The sequence below is a fragment of the Calonectris borealis genome, chromosome 1 (assembly GCF_964195595.1).
Source record: "Calonectris borealis chromosome 1, bCalBor7.hap1.2, whole genome shotgun sequence".
Classification (NCBI taxonomy): domain Eukaryota; kingdom Metazoa; phylum Chordata; class Aves; order Procellariiformes; family Procellariidae; genus Calonectris; species Calonectris borealis.
Window position 1 is genome coordinate 198,433,367 of NC_134312.1, and position 22,223 is coordinate 198,455,589.

At 39.3% G+C, this 22,223-nt stretch overlaps 1 protein-coding gene across 1 annotated transcript in view; it reads left to right on the forward strand.

The window, feature by feature from the left end:
• Positions 1–22,223, forward strand: part of ATP8A2 (ATPase phospholipid transporting 8A2) — a 213,470-nt gene that overhangs the window by 63,164 nt on the left and 128,083 nt on the right. The window contains exon 25 of the mRNA XM_075143130.1: positions 2,985–3,049. Coding sequence (XP_074999231.1) covers positions 2,985–3,049 — 65 coding nt within the window. The remainder of the gene's footprint in view (positions 1–2,984; positions 3,050–22,223) is intronic.

Sequence of the window (22,223 nt, forward strand, 5' to 3'; positions counted from 1 at the left end):
GAATACTTCTGTTACAGTGAGCCATGATTTTTTAGTTCAGGGAATGGAAGCAATGCCAGCTGCTTGCCTGTATCCCTATGTGAAGTTGGAGCAGGGCAAATGTACCCTCTCTAAACACAGAGGGTAAATCATTCTTGCCTCAGATGCTGGATTCTGTATGCCTGCAATATGAATGTGCCTGTGGGCTATGATCTTGAACTCTGGTTCAAGGGTTCAAGCAATCTTTCTCCCAGGACACTTGAAGGGAAATAAATCCCAGATGTACCTGATTCATCTGCTTCATGGACTTTTAAATTAAAGAGCTAGATATCAATTTACAGGTGTGGATTGACATTTATACCTGGCTTTGAACCAGCAGTTGATCTTATTCTACTGAGAAGCATTGACAAAAATATGCCCTGATCTTAGAGGGTGTTTTTTTGATTGCCATGTTCGTACTGCCAGTAATAACTATTATGAAACTATTACAAAGATTTAAAATATGACTACAAATGTCACTTGAAATCTTACAGTTGCCAGTTACTTTGCTTTATACTAGGGTTTTAACTAGGTTTATACTAGATTTTAACATCTTCATAGTCCTGAAATGGTACATAATGTATAGCTCTCCTATAAACCGTTGTTAGGCTTGACGCTTATCCTCCTATTGTAATCTTGATCTCCTTCCTGTTTAATGTGATGACAAGATGCAAAATGACCTCAATTGCAGGATTAGTTCTTCTGACTCCATGACTTCCAAGATGCACAGCAGAGCAACTCTGTTTTCCACACTTGTGGTTTTTTTTTTCCAGCTTCATTTGTTGAGTGGCATCTAGCTCGTTTTGAGAGAGGTAGAATGAAACAGTGAGCAGTGATTAGAAACTACAGCTTGCTATTGCAGCTGCTGTTCTAATCAAATGCTTCTAGAAAATCCTTTTGAATTAGTTATACTGAATTTGTAACAGCCTGCTGCACAAGGCTGTTGCCATTCCCTGGGGAAAGAATAACCCTGACATGGAGGGAAGTGCGTAAGTTTGTAATACTCCCTTTTTCTCCTCAGTAAAAATAAGGAAGTGGTTCTTCAGCCTGGGACTAGCTTTCAAAAATGGCAAACTGACTTTTTTCTCAAGTCAGTGTTTTGTCTGTACCTGTTGAAGCTTCATTACTAAGTTCTGTACTACCACCTAAGACTTCTTCACAGGAAGAATCAGAGGCTGTCTGCAAAGCTTTCATGTTGTAGGCTGCATTTCTTTAGAATATATTTAATCCTTTTCCCAACAGGTGTGTGTGAGTTCAATGTCATTTTATATTGTTCTCCAAAGCAGAAAGTAAATCTTAGCTTGTTAACGCAAATAAGATGGAAATGTATCTGCAAGGTTGCACTTGATATTCATATTCCACACAGCTGTGAAAATGGAAGAGAAACAAAACTTCTGCAGGTAGTCAAACCTGTTGCCTGAAAGTGCCTGGCTATGTGATATAAACATGCCTTCCACAAAGGAAGCTGAGAGATTTGCTTTCTTGACAGAAATCGTTCATGCAGGCATGTTAACCCTGGATTATACCTACAAAACTAGCCAATTATAAAAAATCTCAGACAGGCCTGAGGAAATGATTTGCATTGCAATTGATGAGCCAGTATGGCCTTCCTAAGGATCCAAGAATCCCACAGAAAATAAATTCATGCCTCAGTTTTTCTCTTGCTGTTGTGAGATACGGAGAGAGACAATCTTTTTACATTGACTATGCTGTTCTGCTTTTGAACCTGTCGGCCTTGCAGAGGTTCATCACTGGGACGTTACTCTTATACTGCAGTAGCCTCCAGTCTCCATTTAAGAAAAGTAAAAGACTTCCTGAGACTTCATTTTATGACAGTAATTTCTTTACTTGCTGTGATTCATTTCTATACAAAAGCACAGTAGAAATACAAAATTCTATTGTGTTTCCTTTTCCTGTGTAACTTAGATCAGCAGTAAAAGGCATGTGCTTCAAATAAATGAATTCTCTGCTGTTTTATGAAGCTACATGACTATGCCAATCCCAAGAGAACTTGCATGAGCTTTTAGGATAATGCAGTGGGGTCAGTCTGATGCGAGTTTGCATTTGTCTCTTGCCATTAATATGAGCTGGAATTAAACTGTTTATTCTTTAACTGCTAAGTATATATATCCTGGATATGACTTTGTTTTATGTCAGCAACAATTGTGTGGCAGAGGAATGGCCACTTCAGTGGCATTGAGTGGTACTTCAGTCACTGGCTTTTACTATTACAAAAGTAAGAGGCTTTTTTTCTGTCTTGAGAACTTTTGCTTTGAGTTTTGGTGTCCCGGCAAATGTAAGAACTGCCTTCTGAGTGCTGCTCCAGACTACGGCAACTTGCTCTTGTTCTTTCAAGCCTCAGTCCTACACTAAGAATAATCTAGTACAATTACCTGATGCCTATAGGAGTTGGTGGGGGCTCTGTGTGTGTCATTGATTTGTAGTTTTGGATGAAGCTCAGGACCTTCCACACTAAACTCTTAAGGAGTAAAAAATGCCCATATAACCCAAGCGTGGGCTAAGGGGAATGGGTAGCACCAACTGATTCAGTGCTTCCAGTCATGTGGCATAGCTGCAACTATGCGTTCAGATCTGTTCCTGTAACGTGTTGAAGGCAATTCTGTCTTCATGTAGATTAAAAAAAAGTTTAGGTATAGAAATATTCAATTTTGCTGTAGGGATATAGCCTATATTTACTACATCTAGTTAATATGGTGTTTTCTTTGGTTAAAACATCTCAAGTGATGTATTTGGAAATGCAGATAAAGTGCAGCCTCTGTTGCTAGTCAGATTTTCAAGTTAGAGTGCGTCCTGTACACCAATGCTTCTAGTAGCCTGCCTGATAGAAGTAACTGCTCAAAAAGTAAACTGTAATCTGAGCTATAGATGGTCCTTTTCAGGTTTAGCTAAACCTTAAATATTCTTCCAAAAAGTTAAGTCCTTGTGGTTTTTTTTTTCTCTTGCAGGGTACTCTTGCAGACTCATTTCACAGAGTATGTCTCTCATCCTGGTCAATGAAGATTCACTAGATGTAAGTAAGCAAATCTAGGTGTAATTCTTGACAGAAGGAGGTGTTGGTAACAAAAGAGGAAGCTGTTGAGCTTTTTCATTTTGTTTCTCTCATTTGCCTTTAGGGGTAGCAAGATAAACAATTAATGCTAAAACAGGAGTGGATTGTGCAAAATGTACTCCTGAGGTCTCCAGTCACAAGCTGTACAGATCAAACCAAAGTCTCAGAACAAGAAACTGATTAGGTCCATTGGTTTGTTTCTGCTGCAAACCGGTGAAACCTGCAGTATGTCATTAGGAATAAAGTTAGGCTTTAAGGTATAGATATAGGAATAACATCTTTTAAGAAAGAAAAAAAACAACCTAAAAGACTAATTTCAACATAATAAGCTATCTTCAGCATTGCATGGAAGAGCTATAACCAAATCTATGCCTGAGCAAACTGCATTGTGAGCTTGCCAGTGTACAGCTTTTGAGACCTAAAAATTGGATTAAAAATTGCATGCAGGTGGTTGCCATGCTCCTCAGGTATGCGCAAAAATTAACTAGAAAAATCACACACTTCTACATGGATCTTCCCAGAAGATCTTTTTTCCAATTTGCCTGTTTCAGCATCAATATCAGCATTTGATATCACTTGAATATCTGATTGCTATTAGAGGTATTTGTAGGACAGATGAAAAGATCTATAATAAACAGCATCTGATACTTGCGTTTAGAGTTGGCAACTTGTCCTGCTTGACTGGATGGGAGATGCAAAGCCTGTATCTTTGAGTATCAAAGGAGTTGCTGGATAACTGGAAATCTGGTGGAAGAGGGGAATACTTTTGTGGCAAAGTAATCACCTGATGATAAACGTTATTTTCCGGTTGCATCTATGTGATTTAACTAACAGCAGCCTTAACTGTTTTCAGCTCAGACTCAAGTTCTTTGTATGAGGTTGTGGCATCTCAAGGGTTAGGGTTCTTGCTCACCAGAACTCGGGAGATCCCAGTGAATCCAAGGGGAGGAGATTTGCCTCCAGAGGCTGGATTGCAAGTTTCCGTGCAGCATAATGCATCCTTATGGGAGCTGTCTCACTGCTGAGTTCTAGCAACGAAGACTATGTTAGTTCTCTTGCAGAAGTGTTTCTGCATAGTTAGTCTTGTTCAGATAATTCTAGTGGGATAAGAAGACTTCCTTATTTATTTTTTTTCAATTTGTTAACTGCATTAAGTGTGTGTAGATTGGAACATATGAATTGTTTCAAGCTAATATCTGAATGCCTTGCTGAAGACTCCCATCTGTTCAGACCATCTTTTCCCATTTTTCCACTTCTGCATGGTCCCTCTTTAAGGAACTGTTTCCTTTTTGTGGGATCAAAATACTGTGCTTCTGATGAGCTTTCTGCTACTCTTGGCTGACTGGACCTCTTAACCTGAAGAAAGATGTAGAACTTCTGCAGAAAATGAGCAGCTGGTGGTCTTTGTTTCCTGAGGCAGGAAGATTAGTTGGTTAGAATTATAGGAATAAGAAAACTTTGTGTGTGGTTTTTTTTTTCCGTATGAATGTATTGTGAACTCAACTCAGAAGAAGGAAAATGGTTGTGCTTTGTTTTCTTTTTAAAAAATTTCTTACACATTCTGAAGCTCTGAAGTGTTTTTGACTCTGGAAGTAAGGCTCTTATTTCAATCTGAATTAAAAGTAGTTCTTCTAAATTTGCAGAAAGAAATAATGTGCCTTTTGTGCTGCCTGTTCAGATTCTCTGTGGCTAAAGCAAGGGGTGCAAACTGAAGGCGGAACAGAAAAAGTTCTTGCTAGATCAGAGGAAGAAAATGGAGCTAACATTGCTTGGTATTTAGAAAGATCTGGAAGTTGGACAAGATAGTCCTCAAGCCATCTTAACTTCACTTTTTTAGTACTTCTGGTTTTGAATACAGTGATACAGTGAGAGATAGAGATTTTTGGGTACCTCTGTTTGTAGTGAATACAATTCAGAAGGTGCTGAGTACTACCTAACAGCTTCAGCACCTGCTTTTAAATTGTGACCAGTTAAGTAGCTGAAAGGACCATGAGAGGGCATGATGAATAATGAAATGGCTTACTACATATGCCCTAATGGCAAGTGCTTCAACTATGGGGTTTTCCTTTAAATGTCAAACAGCTGCGTAGGTAGAAGGATTCAAGGACTTTGAACAAGAGGCAAAAATGAACTTGCCTTTTCTAGGATGAAAGGCTGGATGTAAGCAATAAGAAGTGAGAAAAACATGCCTAGATCTTACCTTCCTCCCCCGCCCCCTTCCCATCTTCAGCAGGAGGAACAGCTTGGCTCTGGCCTATGTGTAGAACCAGTGCTGGGTAATTGGTGTGATTTCAGTCCTATCTTGTTTAGAAAACTGACCTAGACTTACTGAAACACATATCCTGTAGCTGTATAAAGGAATACACTTACATATATTACTGTAGGATTTTTAAACTCCAAAAAGGCTTCTGTATTTTATTTTTAAAACTTGGTATGTTTTTCATTGCTTTAGGAAGGTAGGGGTTTTAGCTAATTTTATCTATGCACTTGACATTCTTGAAGTCCTATTAGATTAGATCCTTCTGCTTTTTAGACAAGTCTTTGATTCTTCTCTTGAAACATGAGAAAATGGAGGCCTATGACAGCTGGTTTTGATTCGGTAGATCCTATGTGATGTTATAAGTGCTGCTTTAGCAAGAACTCATTGTGCGGCTGTATCTCTTCAACTTGATGTGCTTGCAGTTGGTGGGCTGAGTACGTGGGTTTTGGGAAAGGCATGCTGACAGTCTCTTTATCCCCGCTTTTGAGTCCCTTTCAGAGGGTCAGCTGCCTATCTGACAGCTTCAGTTGACACCCTCTGCCTCAGTATATACACTAAATGCCAAACTAATTGTAACGAAGTGAAACCTGTCCTTCTTATTCTTATCTTAGCACAGATCTACCAGAGAGAAAACGAAGCTGCAAAAGAAATAAGAGCTAAAGAATATTAGCTGAAAAGATGAAAATGCTGAAAGGTGGGAACTAGTGTACTCCAAGAAAGCATAGAGGGAATCTCCTATTTTAAAATACCTGAAGGCTTATTTTAATACCTTTCTGTACTTAGCATATGCACTTTGAGGTTTTTATATATTCAACTTTTTCCCAAACTTTAGCCAAGAAGTATGAAGGAAAGGTAATGTAATGTGGGAGCTGAACTGGGAGAAAATGTCATTGACCAAAGCATCTCTTCTCACTTTCCCATATGCCAGCTTTGCAAATACTGTAGAGTGCCAAAACTTCACTTGGAGTGATAGACCAGGACCCATGTGGAAAGAAATTCGTTAAAGAAGTTAGAAGAGTCTAAATATTCCTTTCCCCATCAAAGGGAGAGTATGAAAGGGAAAAGGTGACAGATCTACCCACGCACTTGCTGAATCTTGAATCCACTGCCCAGAGAATCAGAAACTCGAAGTCTGGAAAACTGATTACAGAAGTATATATTTTTGCATGATACCCAAAAAATAAGAGTTAACTTTTAACTTCTAGAGAAACTAGACTTCTTAAACAGCTGTACTACAAATGAGAAAGTGGGGTAATAAACTGAGAAGCTGAATAGATTGAACAGTCTAGGAAGACTTGAGGTTGTATTAGTCTTCATGATATGGATTAAGATAAGGAGAAATTATGAAAACCTACTGTTAGAACTTTTTATTGACAATTTGTCCTCTTGCTTTGTTGAAATGTTGGCAGATTAATCAACAGTCTCCACTATGAACACGAATCAAAGGTATATTGACAGATGGACCCCATGATGGTAGAGGGGGGTCATTTGTCACGTGTAAAACACATAAAAATATTACTGGAGTCTCCTACTGTCTCAATGCCAGAAAGCACTTTGGTTGGATAGATGGGGATGTGGAGCCTATTTTAAGACCCTTGAGGACTCTATTTGTCTTTAAAGAGTGTGTGGGGATTGGAGACTTTCTGACTCTACAGAATACTGGCCATTAATATGGATCTGTTCCTCGGATAAGAACAGTTAGTCATAGTCATAAAGCATGAGAGGTCAAGGATGACACAATCAGTAATATGAGCCGTTTCATATGCATCTTGCCACATGGCTCAGTCTAAGGACACACTAGAATGAGAAGCCCCGATCAAACATGGGTTGACGTAGAATGAAACTCCTCCCTCCCCTCTTTTTGCCTAACCTCTGCCAACACAGAAAAGAAATACGCAATCAGCTTTCTATCTGGCATACTTTAAAATCCCTAGATAAAAAAGGAGGCTCTATCATCACCTTTTCCCACCTGCTACCTCCAGTTATGTAGCTGAATGAGGAGCTCTGTGGAATACAGAGAGCACAGCAGCTGCTCCTGATTTTTTAAGTTGGAATTGTAGTGTTGCTGATGGCTCATGTTGCATTGAATACCTTACACCTTGATTTTAGCCTCAACTGTGTTGATCAGTAGTATCACAGTACACTTAAGGATTCACTCATGCAAATAGCTGAAGATACATTGCAGAATCAATGCTAAACACTTACCGTGGTGAATTAATGTTATGTGGTGCTTGGTGCACATGATAAGGTAGTGGTGGGAGAATGGGGAGTAGGAAGAAACAATAGAGGGGTTCCTTCTGTGCATAGCAATATATCTTCCACACCTTCTAATTTTAGCTGATTCTTTCTAGTTTCCCTTTCATGACTCAAAAATGTGAGCTAATACTGTACCAGTTCTAAAAACTGTAAAAGATTGGTATCTTTATTTTTCATGCTTTTCATTTGTGTAGTTTACTACTTTGAAATAACATCACCTAAACTTTGCAATTATAAAAAGCTGAGAGCATCTCTTTTCTGGTCTTGTAACTTTGACTTAAGTCAGAGTTGGAGATGACAAATTTTATCTTGGCTGTACATGTCTCTGGCAGAGGTTCTAAGGAAGGGGTCATGGCTGCTGTTGGAGTGATTTGAGTTTGAAAAGTGATAATTGTTAAACAACATCCCCTGTGCTAAGTTGAGAATTTAGTTCAGAAATACCATGCATCAGTATTCTTGGAGCATTTCAGTGTTAAGTGCAGATTTTATACTTGAAATAGCCTGTAAAACATAACCACGGTTGATTCATGTTGAGTAATGCAGAGTCCTTAACAAGCTAATAATAAGCGGATAGGTTTTAGCAAAAGCAGCAGGTAAAATAGTATCTATTCTTAGTTTACTCAAGTTCTAGCTACACTTGTACATTACAAAAAGCTTTGTGGAAAATGAGTGTTGCATGTTCTAATTTGCCTCTGCTGCCCCCTCATCTAGTAGATGTTCCAATAATTTCATCTGTGGAAGACTTGGGTTATAGAATCCAGCTGTAAACTAAGACAATAGGAGTAGAAGTTTTTCAGTAAACATAAAAAATAATGTTTCACAACACTAAAAAAAACAGAGAAATGGAGAACCATGGCATGTCAAATGAGCAAAAAAACCTCATTGATATATAGTTGCTGTTCTTTTAAGTGAAGAAAATGGGTGATTACACGGTATATCATGAAGACATATCTAATACTGAAGGTGACTGTGATGCTTTAGCTCAGATAACATGTGTTTTTCCAAAACAGGAGCACAAACTTACGGAGCTGGTACATCACAAATGCGTTGTATTACATCAGTCTTGTTTTGAAACCGAAGTAATTCTGTTTTTTCAAGTACTCTTATCACCATTTTTAGTGTAAACTGAATTTTGCATAAGTCTAAATATAAAATTCTTACGTGTTTTGTTAATAATTACCATTGTTTTTTTTAATTCTAGGTAAGTGTCTTTAGCTGCTTACTGCCAATTTTTCAGTGTCGGATCTCCATAGTAATACTTATTTTATATGTTGCACCTGTAACAGAAATTATGAATTCTGTTTAACTTAGCCTAAAATCTATCAATAGAAGATTCTCACACTGAAGTTCTGTAGCATTATATTAATACTTTCCACCTCTGAAATCCATTAATGCTAGAAATGAATTTTTACGAGGTCCAAGCTGAGCTTAGAGCCTTTAAATATTGATACTTTCCCCTTTGTGCAGTCCCTGTGTGACTTTTTTTCCCCCACTTCTGCTCCTTGGCATGCAGCAGCAGGTGAGATATGATCGAACAACTGTCTTGGCTTGTTTTTGAGAGCTAAATTTTTTTCTAAATCATGCACTTGAGGGGAAGAAATCAATCATTTCTGTTCTCTTCAGAGAACTACTGGGAATAGAAAAGACTAATCCCTAGCTTGATTGAGCTGAATTCTGGAAACTTAGCATAATAATCTGCAAATATTTATCCCTTATAGACTTAACTACATGCATACATATGCTCGCTTGGTTTTTCTTTCCTTTTCCTTTATAAAGCTTTTTAAAGTGAATATATTTTGAGCACGAGATTTGCTTTGAGTGTAATTCTTCGATTCAGTTTCTGTTTAAATTAGAAACACCATAAAGTCTTATTATGTGGCTCTTAATCTGGACAAATTTCTTTCACTGGCATCTCGTAGAAGTTGAGTTGTGAGAGCAGTGAGAGGGAAAGCTGAAGAAGGGAAATCGGATGACCCAGAGAGGCCTTGGAAAGCCTGGGATGAGAGTAGTGGGTATTACAGCTGAGGAATGTCGGGTGTGTTCTCCCCACCTTCAGTGCTGTAGAAAGGAGAGCTGGGAACTGTATCAGTTGGTTATCATGTTGGGTTGTGTTTAACAGTAGTGGCAGGGCAAAATTGGAGGGACCCAATTCTGAACCTGTGGATAGTATTTTGCTGTAAAGAAATTCCATTGCTCTAAATGGAACTACACACTGAATGTGTCCTGCAGAACTCACGTGCCTGGACTGACAGTCATTGTCCTGTTATACATAGATGTGTAAGTAACAACAAACTGATATTCCAGTGTAAGAACCCTCAATGCCAGTGTCTATTGATGGTAATCTGACTAAAAGTATAAGTATAGAAGCAGAAGTTGGCCTCCCTCAATTCTCTGCTTGTTCAGCTGTATTTTTTGCATGCTTTACTGTTTGGATGAGCTATTGAACATGAGCATGGATAAACCTGTTTGTTTTGAGGTGATTCAAGACAGCCAGCATGGCTTCACCAAGGGCGAGTCCTGCCTGACCAACCTAGTGCCCTTCTATGATGGAGTGACTACATCAGTGGACATGGGAAGAGCTACGTAAGAGGCCTTATCTGGACCTCTGTAAGGCCTTTGACACAGTCCCCCACAACATCCTTCCCTCTAAACGGGAGAGGTATGGATTGGATGGGTGGACTGTCTGGTGGGTGAGGAATTGGTTGGATGGTTGCATTGAGAGGGTCAATGGCTCGATGTCCTGATGGAGATTGGTGATGAGCCATGTCCCGCAGGGGTCCGTATTGGAACCGGTACTGTTTAATATCTTCATCAATGGCATAGACAGTGGGATCGAGTGCACCCTCAGCAAGTTTGCAGATGACACCAAGCTGAGTGGTACGGTCGACACGCCTGAGGGGTGGGATGCCATCCAGAGGGACCTGGACAAGCTCGAGAAGTGGGCCCGTGTGAACCTCATGAGGTTCAACAAGGCCAAGTGCAGGGTCCTGCACCTGGGTCGGGGCAACCCCCGGTATCAATACAGGCTGGGGGATGAAGGGATTGAGAGCAGCCCTGCCGAGAAGGACTTGGGGGTACTGGTGGATGGAAAGGTGGACAGGAGCCGGTAATGTGCGCTCGCAGCCCAGAAGGCCAACCGTATCCTGGGCTGCATCAAAAGAAGGGTGGCCAGCAGGTCGAGGGAGGTGATTCTGCCCCTCTACTCTGCTCTGGTGAGACCCCACCTGGAGTCCTGCGTCCAGCTCTGGAGCCCTCAGCACAGGAAAGACATGGACCTGTTGGAGTGGGTCCAGAGGAGGTCCACAAAAATGATCAGGGGGCTGGAACACCTCTCCTATGAAGAAAGGCTGAGAGAGTTGGGATTGTCCAGCCTGGAGAAGAGAAGGCTTCGAGGAGACCTTATTGCAGCCTTTCAGTACTTACAGGAGGCTTATAAGAAAGATGGGGACAAACTTTTTAGCAGGGCCTGTTGCAACAAGATAAGGGGAAATGGTTTTAAACTAGAAGAGGGTAGATTTAGACTAGATAGAAGGAGGAAATTTTTTAGGATGAGGGTGGTGAGACACTGGCACAGGTTGCCCAGAGAGGTGGTAGATGCCCCATCCCTGGAAACATTCAAGGTCAGGTTGGAGGGGGCGCTGAGCAACCTGATCTAGTTGAAGATGTCCCTGCCCACGGCAGGGGGGTTGGACTAGATGACCTTTAAAGGTCCATTCCAACCCAAACTATTCTACTCTATTCTACCATGGTATTGTGTAGTTGTCTTAAAAAAACAAACAAAACTTCACAGTGTAATTTGTTGTCTGCAGTCAGTGTCTTGACTTCTCAAACTGGGTCTTAGTATCTGCAGGGACGCTTTACATGCAGTTATGTTTTGTATTCTAGCGGTGAAGACTGAGGACCCAGAAAACTTGGTTATTTTGTTGTTATCTTATTTTTGCTATTCTGTACGGTAGCGTTACTATGAAGGTTTTCCTATAAGGAAAGTCTGTTAAGCATGAGAGTATTACTGGATTTATCCAATGACTTTCATTCTTATGAGCATGTTTCCTTCCCGTACTTCTGAACAGAGTTTTTTTAAAACAAACAAAACCAAAAACTATTAAGGAGGTCTTTAACAGGCACCATTATTCATTGTATTTAAATACTGATAGCTTAATAGATGTGGGATTATCTGGGAATCATGCATCTTAACTGCTCTGAATCTCTTAAGAAGTAGAGCTCTGATCTGGTCACTGTATTTACCCATATGCTAGAAATAAGCAGGTCTTGTTGGGTTGCTGCCTAAAACTTTTTCTAATAACCATTGGGAAAACTCAGACTGTCTGTGAAAAGGAAGAAAACCTGAGTAGGCCATTAAAAAGAAATTGTCTATCAGCTTGTCTGTCTTCAAGCAAAGAATATGCTTTCAATAGTGTCTTCTGTATTATACTTATCAGGACAGAAAGATTTGTGTAACTTTGTGGCTTCCATAGAAAGATAGTAGCTTCACTACAGGAATTCTGTTAGCATACACAATATGTCGATTGTTTTATATAAATCTATATTGCAAATTCTTGAGCACAACTACAGGCGACAGTGCCTGTGAAGCTCTAAGAAATTTTGAAGGTGTTCCTTTTTGGATCCTGATGCTCCTGCTGTTGGAAGAAAGGACGTCTGTGCCTTGTCAGTGATCTCATGCTGATTACTCCCAAAGAATGGGGGTAAAGTTATTGTCAGCTTTTCAGACTAAAACCAAAGTTACTGGAAGCTCCAAATCATTGCTATCATGTGTACTTAAGTCCTACTAAAAGATAGTAAGGTGTAGAAATACCTGCTGGGAAGATGAAACAAGTCCTGTATTGCTAATGCCTTATAGATGCTTTGAAGATTACATCTTGTGTGTTGCACAAGAGAGGAAACTAGGATTTTTTTTCTTCCCTGCTATCATCTGCCCAAATGCTTTCAGACAAAGTTAGTATTCTGGAAAACTGATCAATGTGGACAAGCTCAGTTTTAGCCAACCATCAGCTCTCCTTCAGAGAGGCATCTGGGGATGCTCCTCTGGTGTCCTGTGGCTAATAAGTTACTTCAATTACCAGTCAGCCTGCAATTGTAATCAGCTCTTCTGTGTAGTTCTGGGAATTTGCAAAAGAAGCTAATTAGGAAAAATAGAGAAAGAATACATTTCTCTATCGTACCAAATTCTTTTTATTGCTCAAATTTCTGTTTTTCTTAATCTAGAAGCAGATATCAAGCTAATAAGTAGTTAGACAAGGAACAGTGTCTGGTAATCAGATTAATCTTAAAAAATATTAGGTAGAAGGGGTTTAGTGTTTTTTCTTGTTTGTTTTTGAGGACAAATAGAATCTTTCATAACTCTGAGTATTTGATAATCTGCATAGAAAGTTAGTTGTATGGATGTGGAAAATACAGAGCTCTTCATGTGAAAAGCTGCTTTGATTTGAGCGTACTGCGTAGAATTACAAATGAAAGAATATAGGTGTTACCTGGTCCTGTAGGTTTAAGTACACACAGGACTGTGTAACTTAAGTATTAGATTACCCTTTTTTTCAGGAAGTAGTACTAATAGGTTTGAGCTGTGAGTGGTGAATGAGTTGGGCTGGTGTTTTTGTTTCATCCTGCGTTCCCTTTTCAGCATTCATTAATGACTGTTCTCCCTTATCTGTGGCGCTATTTTTTCTGTTAGTGTTTTCTGGCACTGCGATAGTTGATTTGGATGAAGTGTGGGCACTTGGACCTGAAGGAATGCAAGGACCTTTAGGAGTCCAAAGACCAGATTTTAAATAACTCTTCTTTCCATAGCTGGAAATTGGGGGAGGCTAGGGGGGGGAGCATTTCTTCAGTTCTAATAGTGATCACACTTGGCAGGACCCAGAAAAAATCTTTCAGCTCTAGGCTGTAGGTATTTCAGCAGGTGGGGGGCTCATCCTGCTAATGCCTTGTCCATGCTATAGGACAGAGTAGATCAGATTACATGAAAGTGGAAAGGAAGAGTGTCTTCCTTGAATTCCATCTAAGATTTGCTGTCTCGTTTGTAAGAGTTCTCATATGTTAGAGGAAAATGACTGAGAACAAACATTTTTTTTCTCTTAAAACTGCTAATGATCTTCACATATGTGAAGGCTTATCTCTCAATAGATGATCCCTGAGTGTTATCCAGATCTGTTTTCTGTTGTGTAAGTAACAATATAATAATGGCTTCAGCTGGATGGTGAAGGAAGTATCTGTTTGCTTTGAAGGTGGGATTCTCTGCAGCATACTGATACACTTCTTTCTAGTAAGCACAAGAGACCATGGAAATATAAGGATGCATAATGAAGTGAAAGCAGGATTTTGTTAAATGAGAAGCTACCCATGAAATGCAGTTTTTCTGCTTATGTTAAAGGATGATGGTGTGGTTTTTTAGGGGAATAAGACTAAACGGGTGTCTGATCTGTAGGTAAATGAGTTACGGATACTGACCCTCGATCAACGCAGTTAGTATTACACGTCTCTAGAAACAATTCAGATTTGTCTTTTGTGTTGAAGGGTAAGAACTAAATACTCGTTTCTTCTCTCAAGATACTTTAAGCATAAGCAGTATTCCTTTCTGGGTGCGGGGCCAGCCTAAAGCCATAGGATTTATTCACCTGCACTATTAACTTAATGAAGATCGTGGAGAACTACTGCTTCAGGGTAAGAATTAGGGTATGTCTTGATCACATCTTCAGAAAACAAAGATAGAGAGATAGAGGTATCTGTGGTCTTATTTTTGTGGTTCCCATAATACTGACTTACTACTTTGTTAAACCCTTTTCTAAAGATTATTTCCTTTTTCTTAAGAATTGGAGAATCATTCTTGTAGCTATAATAAACTGAGTTTAAATGAATACTTCCTAGTGAGTAGACTAGTATTTGGGATCACTGTGTGCACTTAGAGGCTGAGTTTTATATTCAAGAGATAATATTACAGCTGAGAAGGGGGCAAGTGCATGGAATGGCCAGATGGGTGTCTGCCTAATTGTATCCACAGAAGTTCTGAACTAACTAAACCAGAATTATTTTCTAGATGCTGTGGACTTCAAGTCTTTATCAAGGAAACTGCCTTTCTTGTGATGCAGTGCTTCATAACAAGCACCTTTGCCACTTCATCTCACCTTAAATTGAAGTTTGCAAGCTATAGCTTTCATCTAATTAATGGATTTTTTTTTTTTAATTAGACCTGATTATGCCCTAACTTCAGTGTTTAATATGCTCTTTGACGTGGAACTAGTTGTTGATACGGTATGAAGGGAGTATATCACCTGACACTTCTTCGATGAAAGGCTTTATGGAAAAATACTTTAAGTGATCCCGTATGGCAATTCAGGTAACAAAGCCCTGAAAAATCAAAGGTGAAAGTCTGGTTATCCAGTCCATCATTTTGCTAATGTGTTTGTTCAGTGCATGTGTCTTTGGATCCTTTGGTGCTCCTTTCTGATCTGGTAAAGAGAGTTGTTCAAGACAAGGTGGCTTTAATTTTTCTTACTTATCTGAAACATTAAAAATAAGTAACTTCTTCATCCTGAAGGGTAACCTGGACGTTAGTTCACTCTATCTGGAATGTCCCTCTTGTTTGAAGTATGGCCACAGGGCATTGACATCCCTTAAATAAATTCTTGGGAGCAAATCTTGTCTCCGTGACAAGAACTGTTTAGCTGTGGAATACTCTAATTTGGGGCCTCTGCTGATTCACGTAGCAGTGACTGTAGAGTAGAAATTAATGCTCATACAAACCTTCTAGATTTAAGCACTTGTTCGTATGTACAGCCTGTATTCAGTATTTGACACTGATCTGCTGTGAGACTCCGGAAAAGAGAAAGTGACCCCTGAGACGACTAAAGGTTGAAATGTTTTTCAGCCTGGGATCGTATCAGTAATGGATTGACAATATCTAAATTGCACCAAAAGACTAAGAAATGATGGCGAGTGCTTAGTGGAAAGCTGGACATAAAATCTTTGTCCATTTTCTGTGTCCAGCAAAACTGACACATCACAAGGAAGCTTTCCTCTGTTTTGAAAGATGGAGGAATTTGCTGTCTGTTATTAATTCTAGTTCTTGTAGCAGAAGTATAGAATTTGCTGAAATAATAAGATAAGGCTATTTGTAGAAAGACAAGGTATCAAATTCTACAGTAGAACTAGGGACCATTTATGTAGCTAATGGTAACCAAGAATTCTGTGGCTTCAAGAATTCTGTGTTCTCAGTGGGGAAAAAGCTCAGCAGAGCATGTGCTTTCTGATGTGCAATTTAGTAGGCTGTACAAGTCTGGGAAAATCTGGATGAATAAAACCAATTAATAGTTAAGGGGCTTTGTAAGATCTAGGTTGGTATGGTAATATTTATGTCTTCATAGAAAATTAATATTTCCCAACTTATGTGTAAATAACATATGGAAAGGGGAGATAGGTTCAAAAATTAACTAGCTGATTTTTTGAAAACTTCTGCTTTCTTTTCAAGTTATTAAAACTTAATTGCTCTGTCTGTATTAGGTTTAATATTATCAAGTTCTCAAGGGATTTATCATTCTATCCAGAGCTTGACAGACAAACTCTACAGTTCAGTAGACAGAGTTAATAGGTTTAGTAAATATTAATAAAATAAATGTATTGTACAACTAAATCTTTAGGGAAGTTACTCTGGTGGTTTAATTTTAAAAAAGAAACATGATCTTGATGATTTTGTGGAGTTTTCTTATTAAAATTATTTTTAGTAATTGAAGGTGGATATCATATTTATTAGATAAACTTTAATAAAAACTTCAGATGTACACATGGGGTAAACTGATAGGGAACTAAGTGGTGTGTGTTTAAAACTCTGGGAAAAAAAGGTCTTTGAAAGTTAGTGTTCACTTCAGGGAATGGTGTTTATTTGACTAGAAAAGAGAAGTTTGCCTGGGGCTTTCTTACACCTTTATATTCTTGGCTTAAAAAAAAAAAGTAAAAATAGAGGAAAACTCTAGGATGAAAGCAAATCGGGTGTTGTGTCCAGCTTCTCAGCTGAGTGGGTACTAGTGTCTCTGCTGGGCAACAGTTATGCAGTGTCAATAAGTTTCGGGGGTTTTTTTTTCCAGTGGTTACTAGAACTAGCCAAAAGCAGTCAGATGACAAGCAGTGCAGTAACAGAGCTACTCTTGCTTCCTAACCTACCTGTGGATGTCAGGGAAATGTCAATTTGTACCAACTGTATATGGGAATAGAACATTTGTTTAAGGTGTTAGGACTAGGATCAGCAATGTTGAAACTTTGCTGGTTTTGGATGCAGAGGTGCTTCCAATCTTACCTGAAATGACATTGTAAATAACTAGTTTATAATGCATTATAGAGTAGTTAAACAAGAACAGCATCTACATGAAGGCTGCCCTATGACCTCTATATGCATTATGCAATGTAGTCATTCCTAGCAGTGGCAATTGCCAACAAATATATGTCAATTTTAATGTGTTTTGTTGCTTTTAAATCTGCAAGGAATAAACAAACAAGTCTGCAATAGAGGAAGGGAATAGAATGGGTTGATTGTGGGATTCCGGCAGGGTATAGAGTATCTGGAAGAAGATGCTTTTTTCTCTGTGGTTCGTTACCTGCCATTAGCAGTTTTATTGGAATTTGTATTGTAGGTGGACAGAGTATTTTGGAGAAGTCAAGTAAGGATAGTGGAGAAATCCAGTGTGCTGCTTTTGGAGGGAGGAAAGGCAGCAGATAGTTGTTTAGTTCGTTTGGTGTTGCTTTTTTTATGATGGAAGTATGTGAAGCTGAGAAATGGAAATGATTTGGCTACTTGAGGTTGCAAATAAAATAGACCTTGTGAGAGATTTGACTTGTGGTTTGTCCAGCACCCAGGACCCACGTGAACCTTCAATAAGGAAATCTGCAAATCAGAGGGATTATTCTGGCAAAAAACGTTAGAAAGTATGTTTGCCAAGAACAAGTCATTCCTATTTGTCAATATACTAGGAGAGTACTGTGCTCAAGGAAATAAAAAGTTGTTGCTGTAGCTGTTGTACAGAAGTGTAGTAGAATTACTAACCTCCCAAGAGCAATATAGATCTTTAATATAACTTTCTGTGGTAGTCACCTACAGGAAATTCTCAAACTAAATATTATTCAAAATGCATCTTAAAGTGAATGGTAGTCATGTAGGACCAAGCATGCATCTAGCACATCTCTTACCGTTGTAAGAGATGAAGCACTCCTGCTCATACTGCCTTAATCTCTGCACTGGGAACTTCGATGACTGGGCAGGCAAGGTAACTAACTGCTGTGTATTGCCTACTGAGCAAACATAAGTCCTGGAATGCCTCTATTTTTCAATCATAGCAGCATCTACCAAAAAATGGCCTGGTTCCTTTTTGCGATTTTTGGCTGTTAATATACATACTGTCGTTATTGCTGTCATCAGTATTCTAGCATTTTTATTTTAAATGGATGGAAGCTTGTTACATATGTGTGCTTAACAGAAACCTGGTGTTTATATGGACTAAAATAGACTGTATATATTTTAAGGACTAAATAGGCTGAATAACATGGACTGAAATAAGAAAAAAAAAAACCCAACTTTTTCTTAATATTCTAGTAAGACATCAAATAGAAATACATTCTGCTGGAAAAACTGGCAGTGTGGTTTTAAGACCATGTCTGCTGCCTCATAAATGCAGTTTCAATAGCCCTGAGTTTGGATTCACATGTACAAATGGCTGGTTACAATATTCTTTTCCATTAAGCATTTTTGGAACACATGATGCTTTATAAGGAAAGGTTAACTAGGAGGAAGCTCGGAGCAGGAAAGTACAGATGTATTTGTAGCAATGAAGACCACTGGCTAAGCTCAGGATTATTACTGCTATATATTATTTAAAGGTAGAATCTCTGTTGTTTAACTTTGCCAGTGTCTTCCAAAAGATGGTGTTCTGCCCTAAGTAATTTCAATGTCCAAAGTCATTGTGGCTAAATCCTGAATTTCCACATGATTGGATTTCAATTCACGTAGTCAGAAAGGTAGCCTGTATGATAATAAGAATCAATATTTTGCTCTTAGAGTTATGAATATTGTTACGTTAACTGTGTGTTACTCTACACTGGAATTAGAGCTCTGAAAATCTTTATGGTGCTGCCTTTTGAAATTGTACATTTGTATAGAATTTTTTTAGTAGGTAAACATAATCATCTTGTCAGATAGTTGAATAAGCTTTGGGAGGAATGCAGTACCTGGAGCCTTGGGAGGCTGGGATAAATGAGGACTCAGCATCCCTGTGAGTTGCATACAGTGGGAAAAGTTGCTGTGGTAGACTTCATTATTGTAGGTATTGCTGAGTCTTGTCAGAATTCATTGCTCCAAGTAAAGCGTTTATTGACTTTAGCTGGGAGAAGGCTTTTTATGGATTTTGTTTTCTATCTTAAGTATTAAATTGCTGAAACTGTTTGTCATGTAATGTTAAGATTATATAATTTTAACACTGTTTCAGTGAGTAATTATCTGTTTGGGAGCACTCCATAGATTCTCATCAGTTCTGGAACTTCAGGATTATTAAAATAGCTGTGTGAAGTGATACAAAACTTAACATTAGGGTCTGGCATCAGGACAGATCTTACAAAATAGTCCTTGAATGAACTGTTCAGTCATTGAGTCAAGCAAATGTTTCTCACCTCCATCCCCCTCAAACACACTACCTCTTGTGTAGCTATGAAAATACGAAGATGCTAAATTGTCAACTGAACACATGTAATGTTTCAGATTTGCAGCTGGTCTGAAATAATCAGTGCTGACTCTACCGTGGCTGGTGAAGAAACTGCCTAACCTTTGTAGGATGTGATGGCAAGGGCAAATGTCATTTTAATGTCCTCCTAATGTCATCTTACATAGTATTAAGTAGGACTGTTTAGCAAAGGCCATTTTTCTATTCCTGTGCAGCTTGGAGGTGCTTGGAATGCTGAAGACTTTATTAGATTTTTCTTAAAACAATCTTAGTTAACAAAATAACTAGGAATGCTGTCTAAGGAACAGCTGAATGGAGACACTCGCTTCCTCTGATCTGCAAGGAAGCCAGTGGCTAAGCTGCCCTTGTTCCTGCTTGTATCCTTTTCCACAGCTACATAGGGATGTTGCAAGGCCAGACCATCTGTAGGCAGTGCCTCTCTGAAGATGCTGTCAGGTGACCCATTCATGTTCATGCACTTCGCCCTTCCCCAAGGATATAGCCTGTGCCAAGTAGGTAATGCTATTTAAGGGAATCAAGTAACATAAAATAATCTCGGGCTACTGACTGATGTTCATGAAAATCTTGGTGCCCTGTATCATCATCTTTTATAAACCCTAAACTTTATATGTTTTTCTTGTTTTAGATCCCTCTAGAAAAGGCTTCAGGCCCTTTAGGAACCTCTAGCCATGCGCTTTTATCATTAAACCTAGTCTCTTCTGAGCAGTTAAAGCTGTGGTGTAGTAGCAAGCATTTTTTTATAAATATGCACAAAAATTAACTGAATTTGACTTAGAACTGAAGTAAAAATCAGCATAAGCAGTGACAATTTTATTGCAACTTCTGGACTGGCTGCGCTGAGCTAGTTTGTACACTTGGGCCCGACCTCTCCTGAGACAGTGAACTTTAGGAAGTGAGCAGTGGCTGTACCCTGCTGCTGGTTCTTCATGTGCCATGCGGGAGGGGTGGGCTGGAGGGACTGACTACCCTGTACCTGCTTTCAAGAGTGGAACTGGGGGCAGGAGGGGAGATTCAGATCTGTGCCACATCCTGTTTGCTGTTGCTCACACATGTTCTGCCTGTTGAAGTAAAATCAGTTGCTCCAAGAAAGCTTGCTTGTAGTTGCTTTTTCAGTTTCCTATTTTTGTCCCCTTCTTGGTCATTGATCTGCTCTACTTGAGTTGCAAAACAAGTTTTGCATTTCTTTCAATACGTTGAAGATAAGCAATAGCATCGAGCATGAATTGATCTTGGCAGAACACTGTTAGAAAGTCCACTCTTCACACTTCCTCTGGCAAAAGATGTTAAAGCTGGACAGTCTTAAGGTATTTACCTGATGTTGTGGTTGTGTAGTACTAATTTTGTAATCAAATTGCGGCAGAGGAGTTGACATCGTGACCAAATCTTATTTGAGCAAAACCAGCAAGTTGATTCAACAGGCTGGCTTGCATAAAACCAGTTGGATAATTTTGCCATGCTTTTTTCATATCATGATCTAATGCTTTGCAGATTGTTCGGCTATGGGTCCTGTATCAGCTGAACAAGAATATAGCTATCTGGATTTCTGGTATTTGAGCATAACACTAATTTCTTCAGTTTTTGTAATTTTTTTTACATGCTCTGCCAATGTCAGTGTTTTGGATGGCTCTCCTGTCACTTCCCTTAAATTATTCAATGAGGGTTATTTGATCTTATGGTCTAGCAAGTGTTCAGATAGTAAAGATCTCTGCTGATGTAGCAGGAATGTTTCCTAGCATCTTGCTTGTTTAACCCAATAATGTTTCTCTCCTTCCCTAGTGTATGCCTCTACTTTAGCACTGTAATTGATGGGTTTCAAAAACTGTAATCCAAGCTAAACATTCTTAGTCCTGCTACTGTCCTCTCCTTGAATACTGAACTATAGAACTCTTAATTTTAGTTTTGGGGCATGAGGGAAAATCCAGTTTCCTACACCTTTGATATTCCAGCTTTCCCATCTCCACTTTTCTCTGATAGTCTGTTTCCCAGGTGCAGGAGTGTCCAGACCCTTGTCCTTCAGGGCATGCTTAGTGTTTTCTTTGCTCAGGGTATTCCTCAGCTTTCACCTGCCCTTGTGGCAGCTCTTAAGTAATTTGGGCACTGTTTTGTCTTAAACGCAAGTGTTGTCAGACTTGAGTGCCATCTTTCCAGTTGCTCGCTGAAGGGGCTAGCTCAGGCAGGAGAATGCTGCCTCACTGTCTGCTTGCTAGGCTCTGTTTTATTAGAAGTCCTGAGAGGGCGCAGATGGGACTGAGGCCAGGAACGAAGGGGCCAAGATAGCCTGTTGTACCCTACCTACTCTCTTGGGCAGCCAACGAAGGGCAGGAAGCCTGAACTAATTTAATGAGTCAAAGTGATGTTCTGGGACTGTAAATGAGCTCAGGAGTCCTTATAGCAATCCCAGGTGCATGGGAACAGTCAACAAATGTGCATGTTCCCCATTTCCAAGAGGCTGTTGGGAAGGTGGTAAGGTCATGGGAGTACAGCTTATATCAGATCCTTCTGAAAACACCTTTGTGTGTCGCTTTATTGCCTAGTCAGCCATGGTAAAAAGGAAAAATATATAGTCCAAGGAGCATGAGTAACTTCTGATGCTTGTCATGCTTTAAAGGTAGAAGTAAAATCTAAAAGGGTATTTCAAGAACTTGCAAGTTCCCTCATATTTCTGTTCAATACCTGTATTGTGTCTAAATCAAAACCAGGGCTTTAAGAAAACAACTTGGGTTAAAAGCAATCTGCTTCTTAAAAGCCAGTTTTATTACAGAGCTTGCCTGTGCTAATCAGCTGCTCCGGAACTTTCTCAGCTTCACTTGGAGAAACAGATTTGATAGTACACAAGCATTTGAAAAGAAGACTAATATGACAGGTTGACTTGTTGCATGTGTGG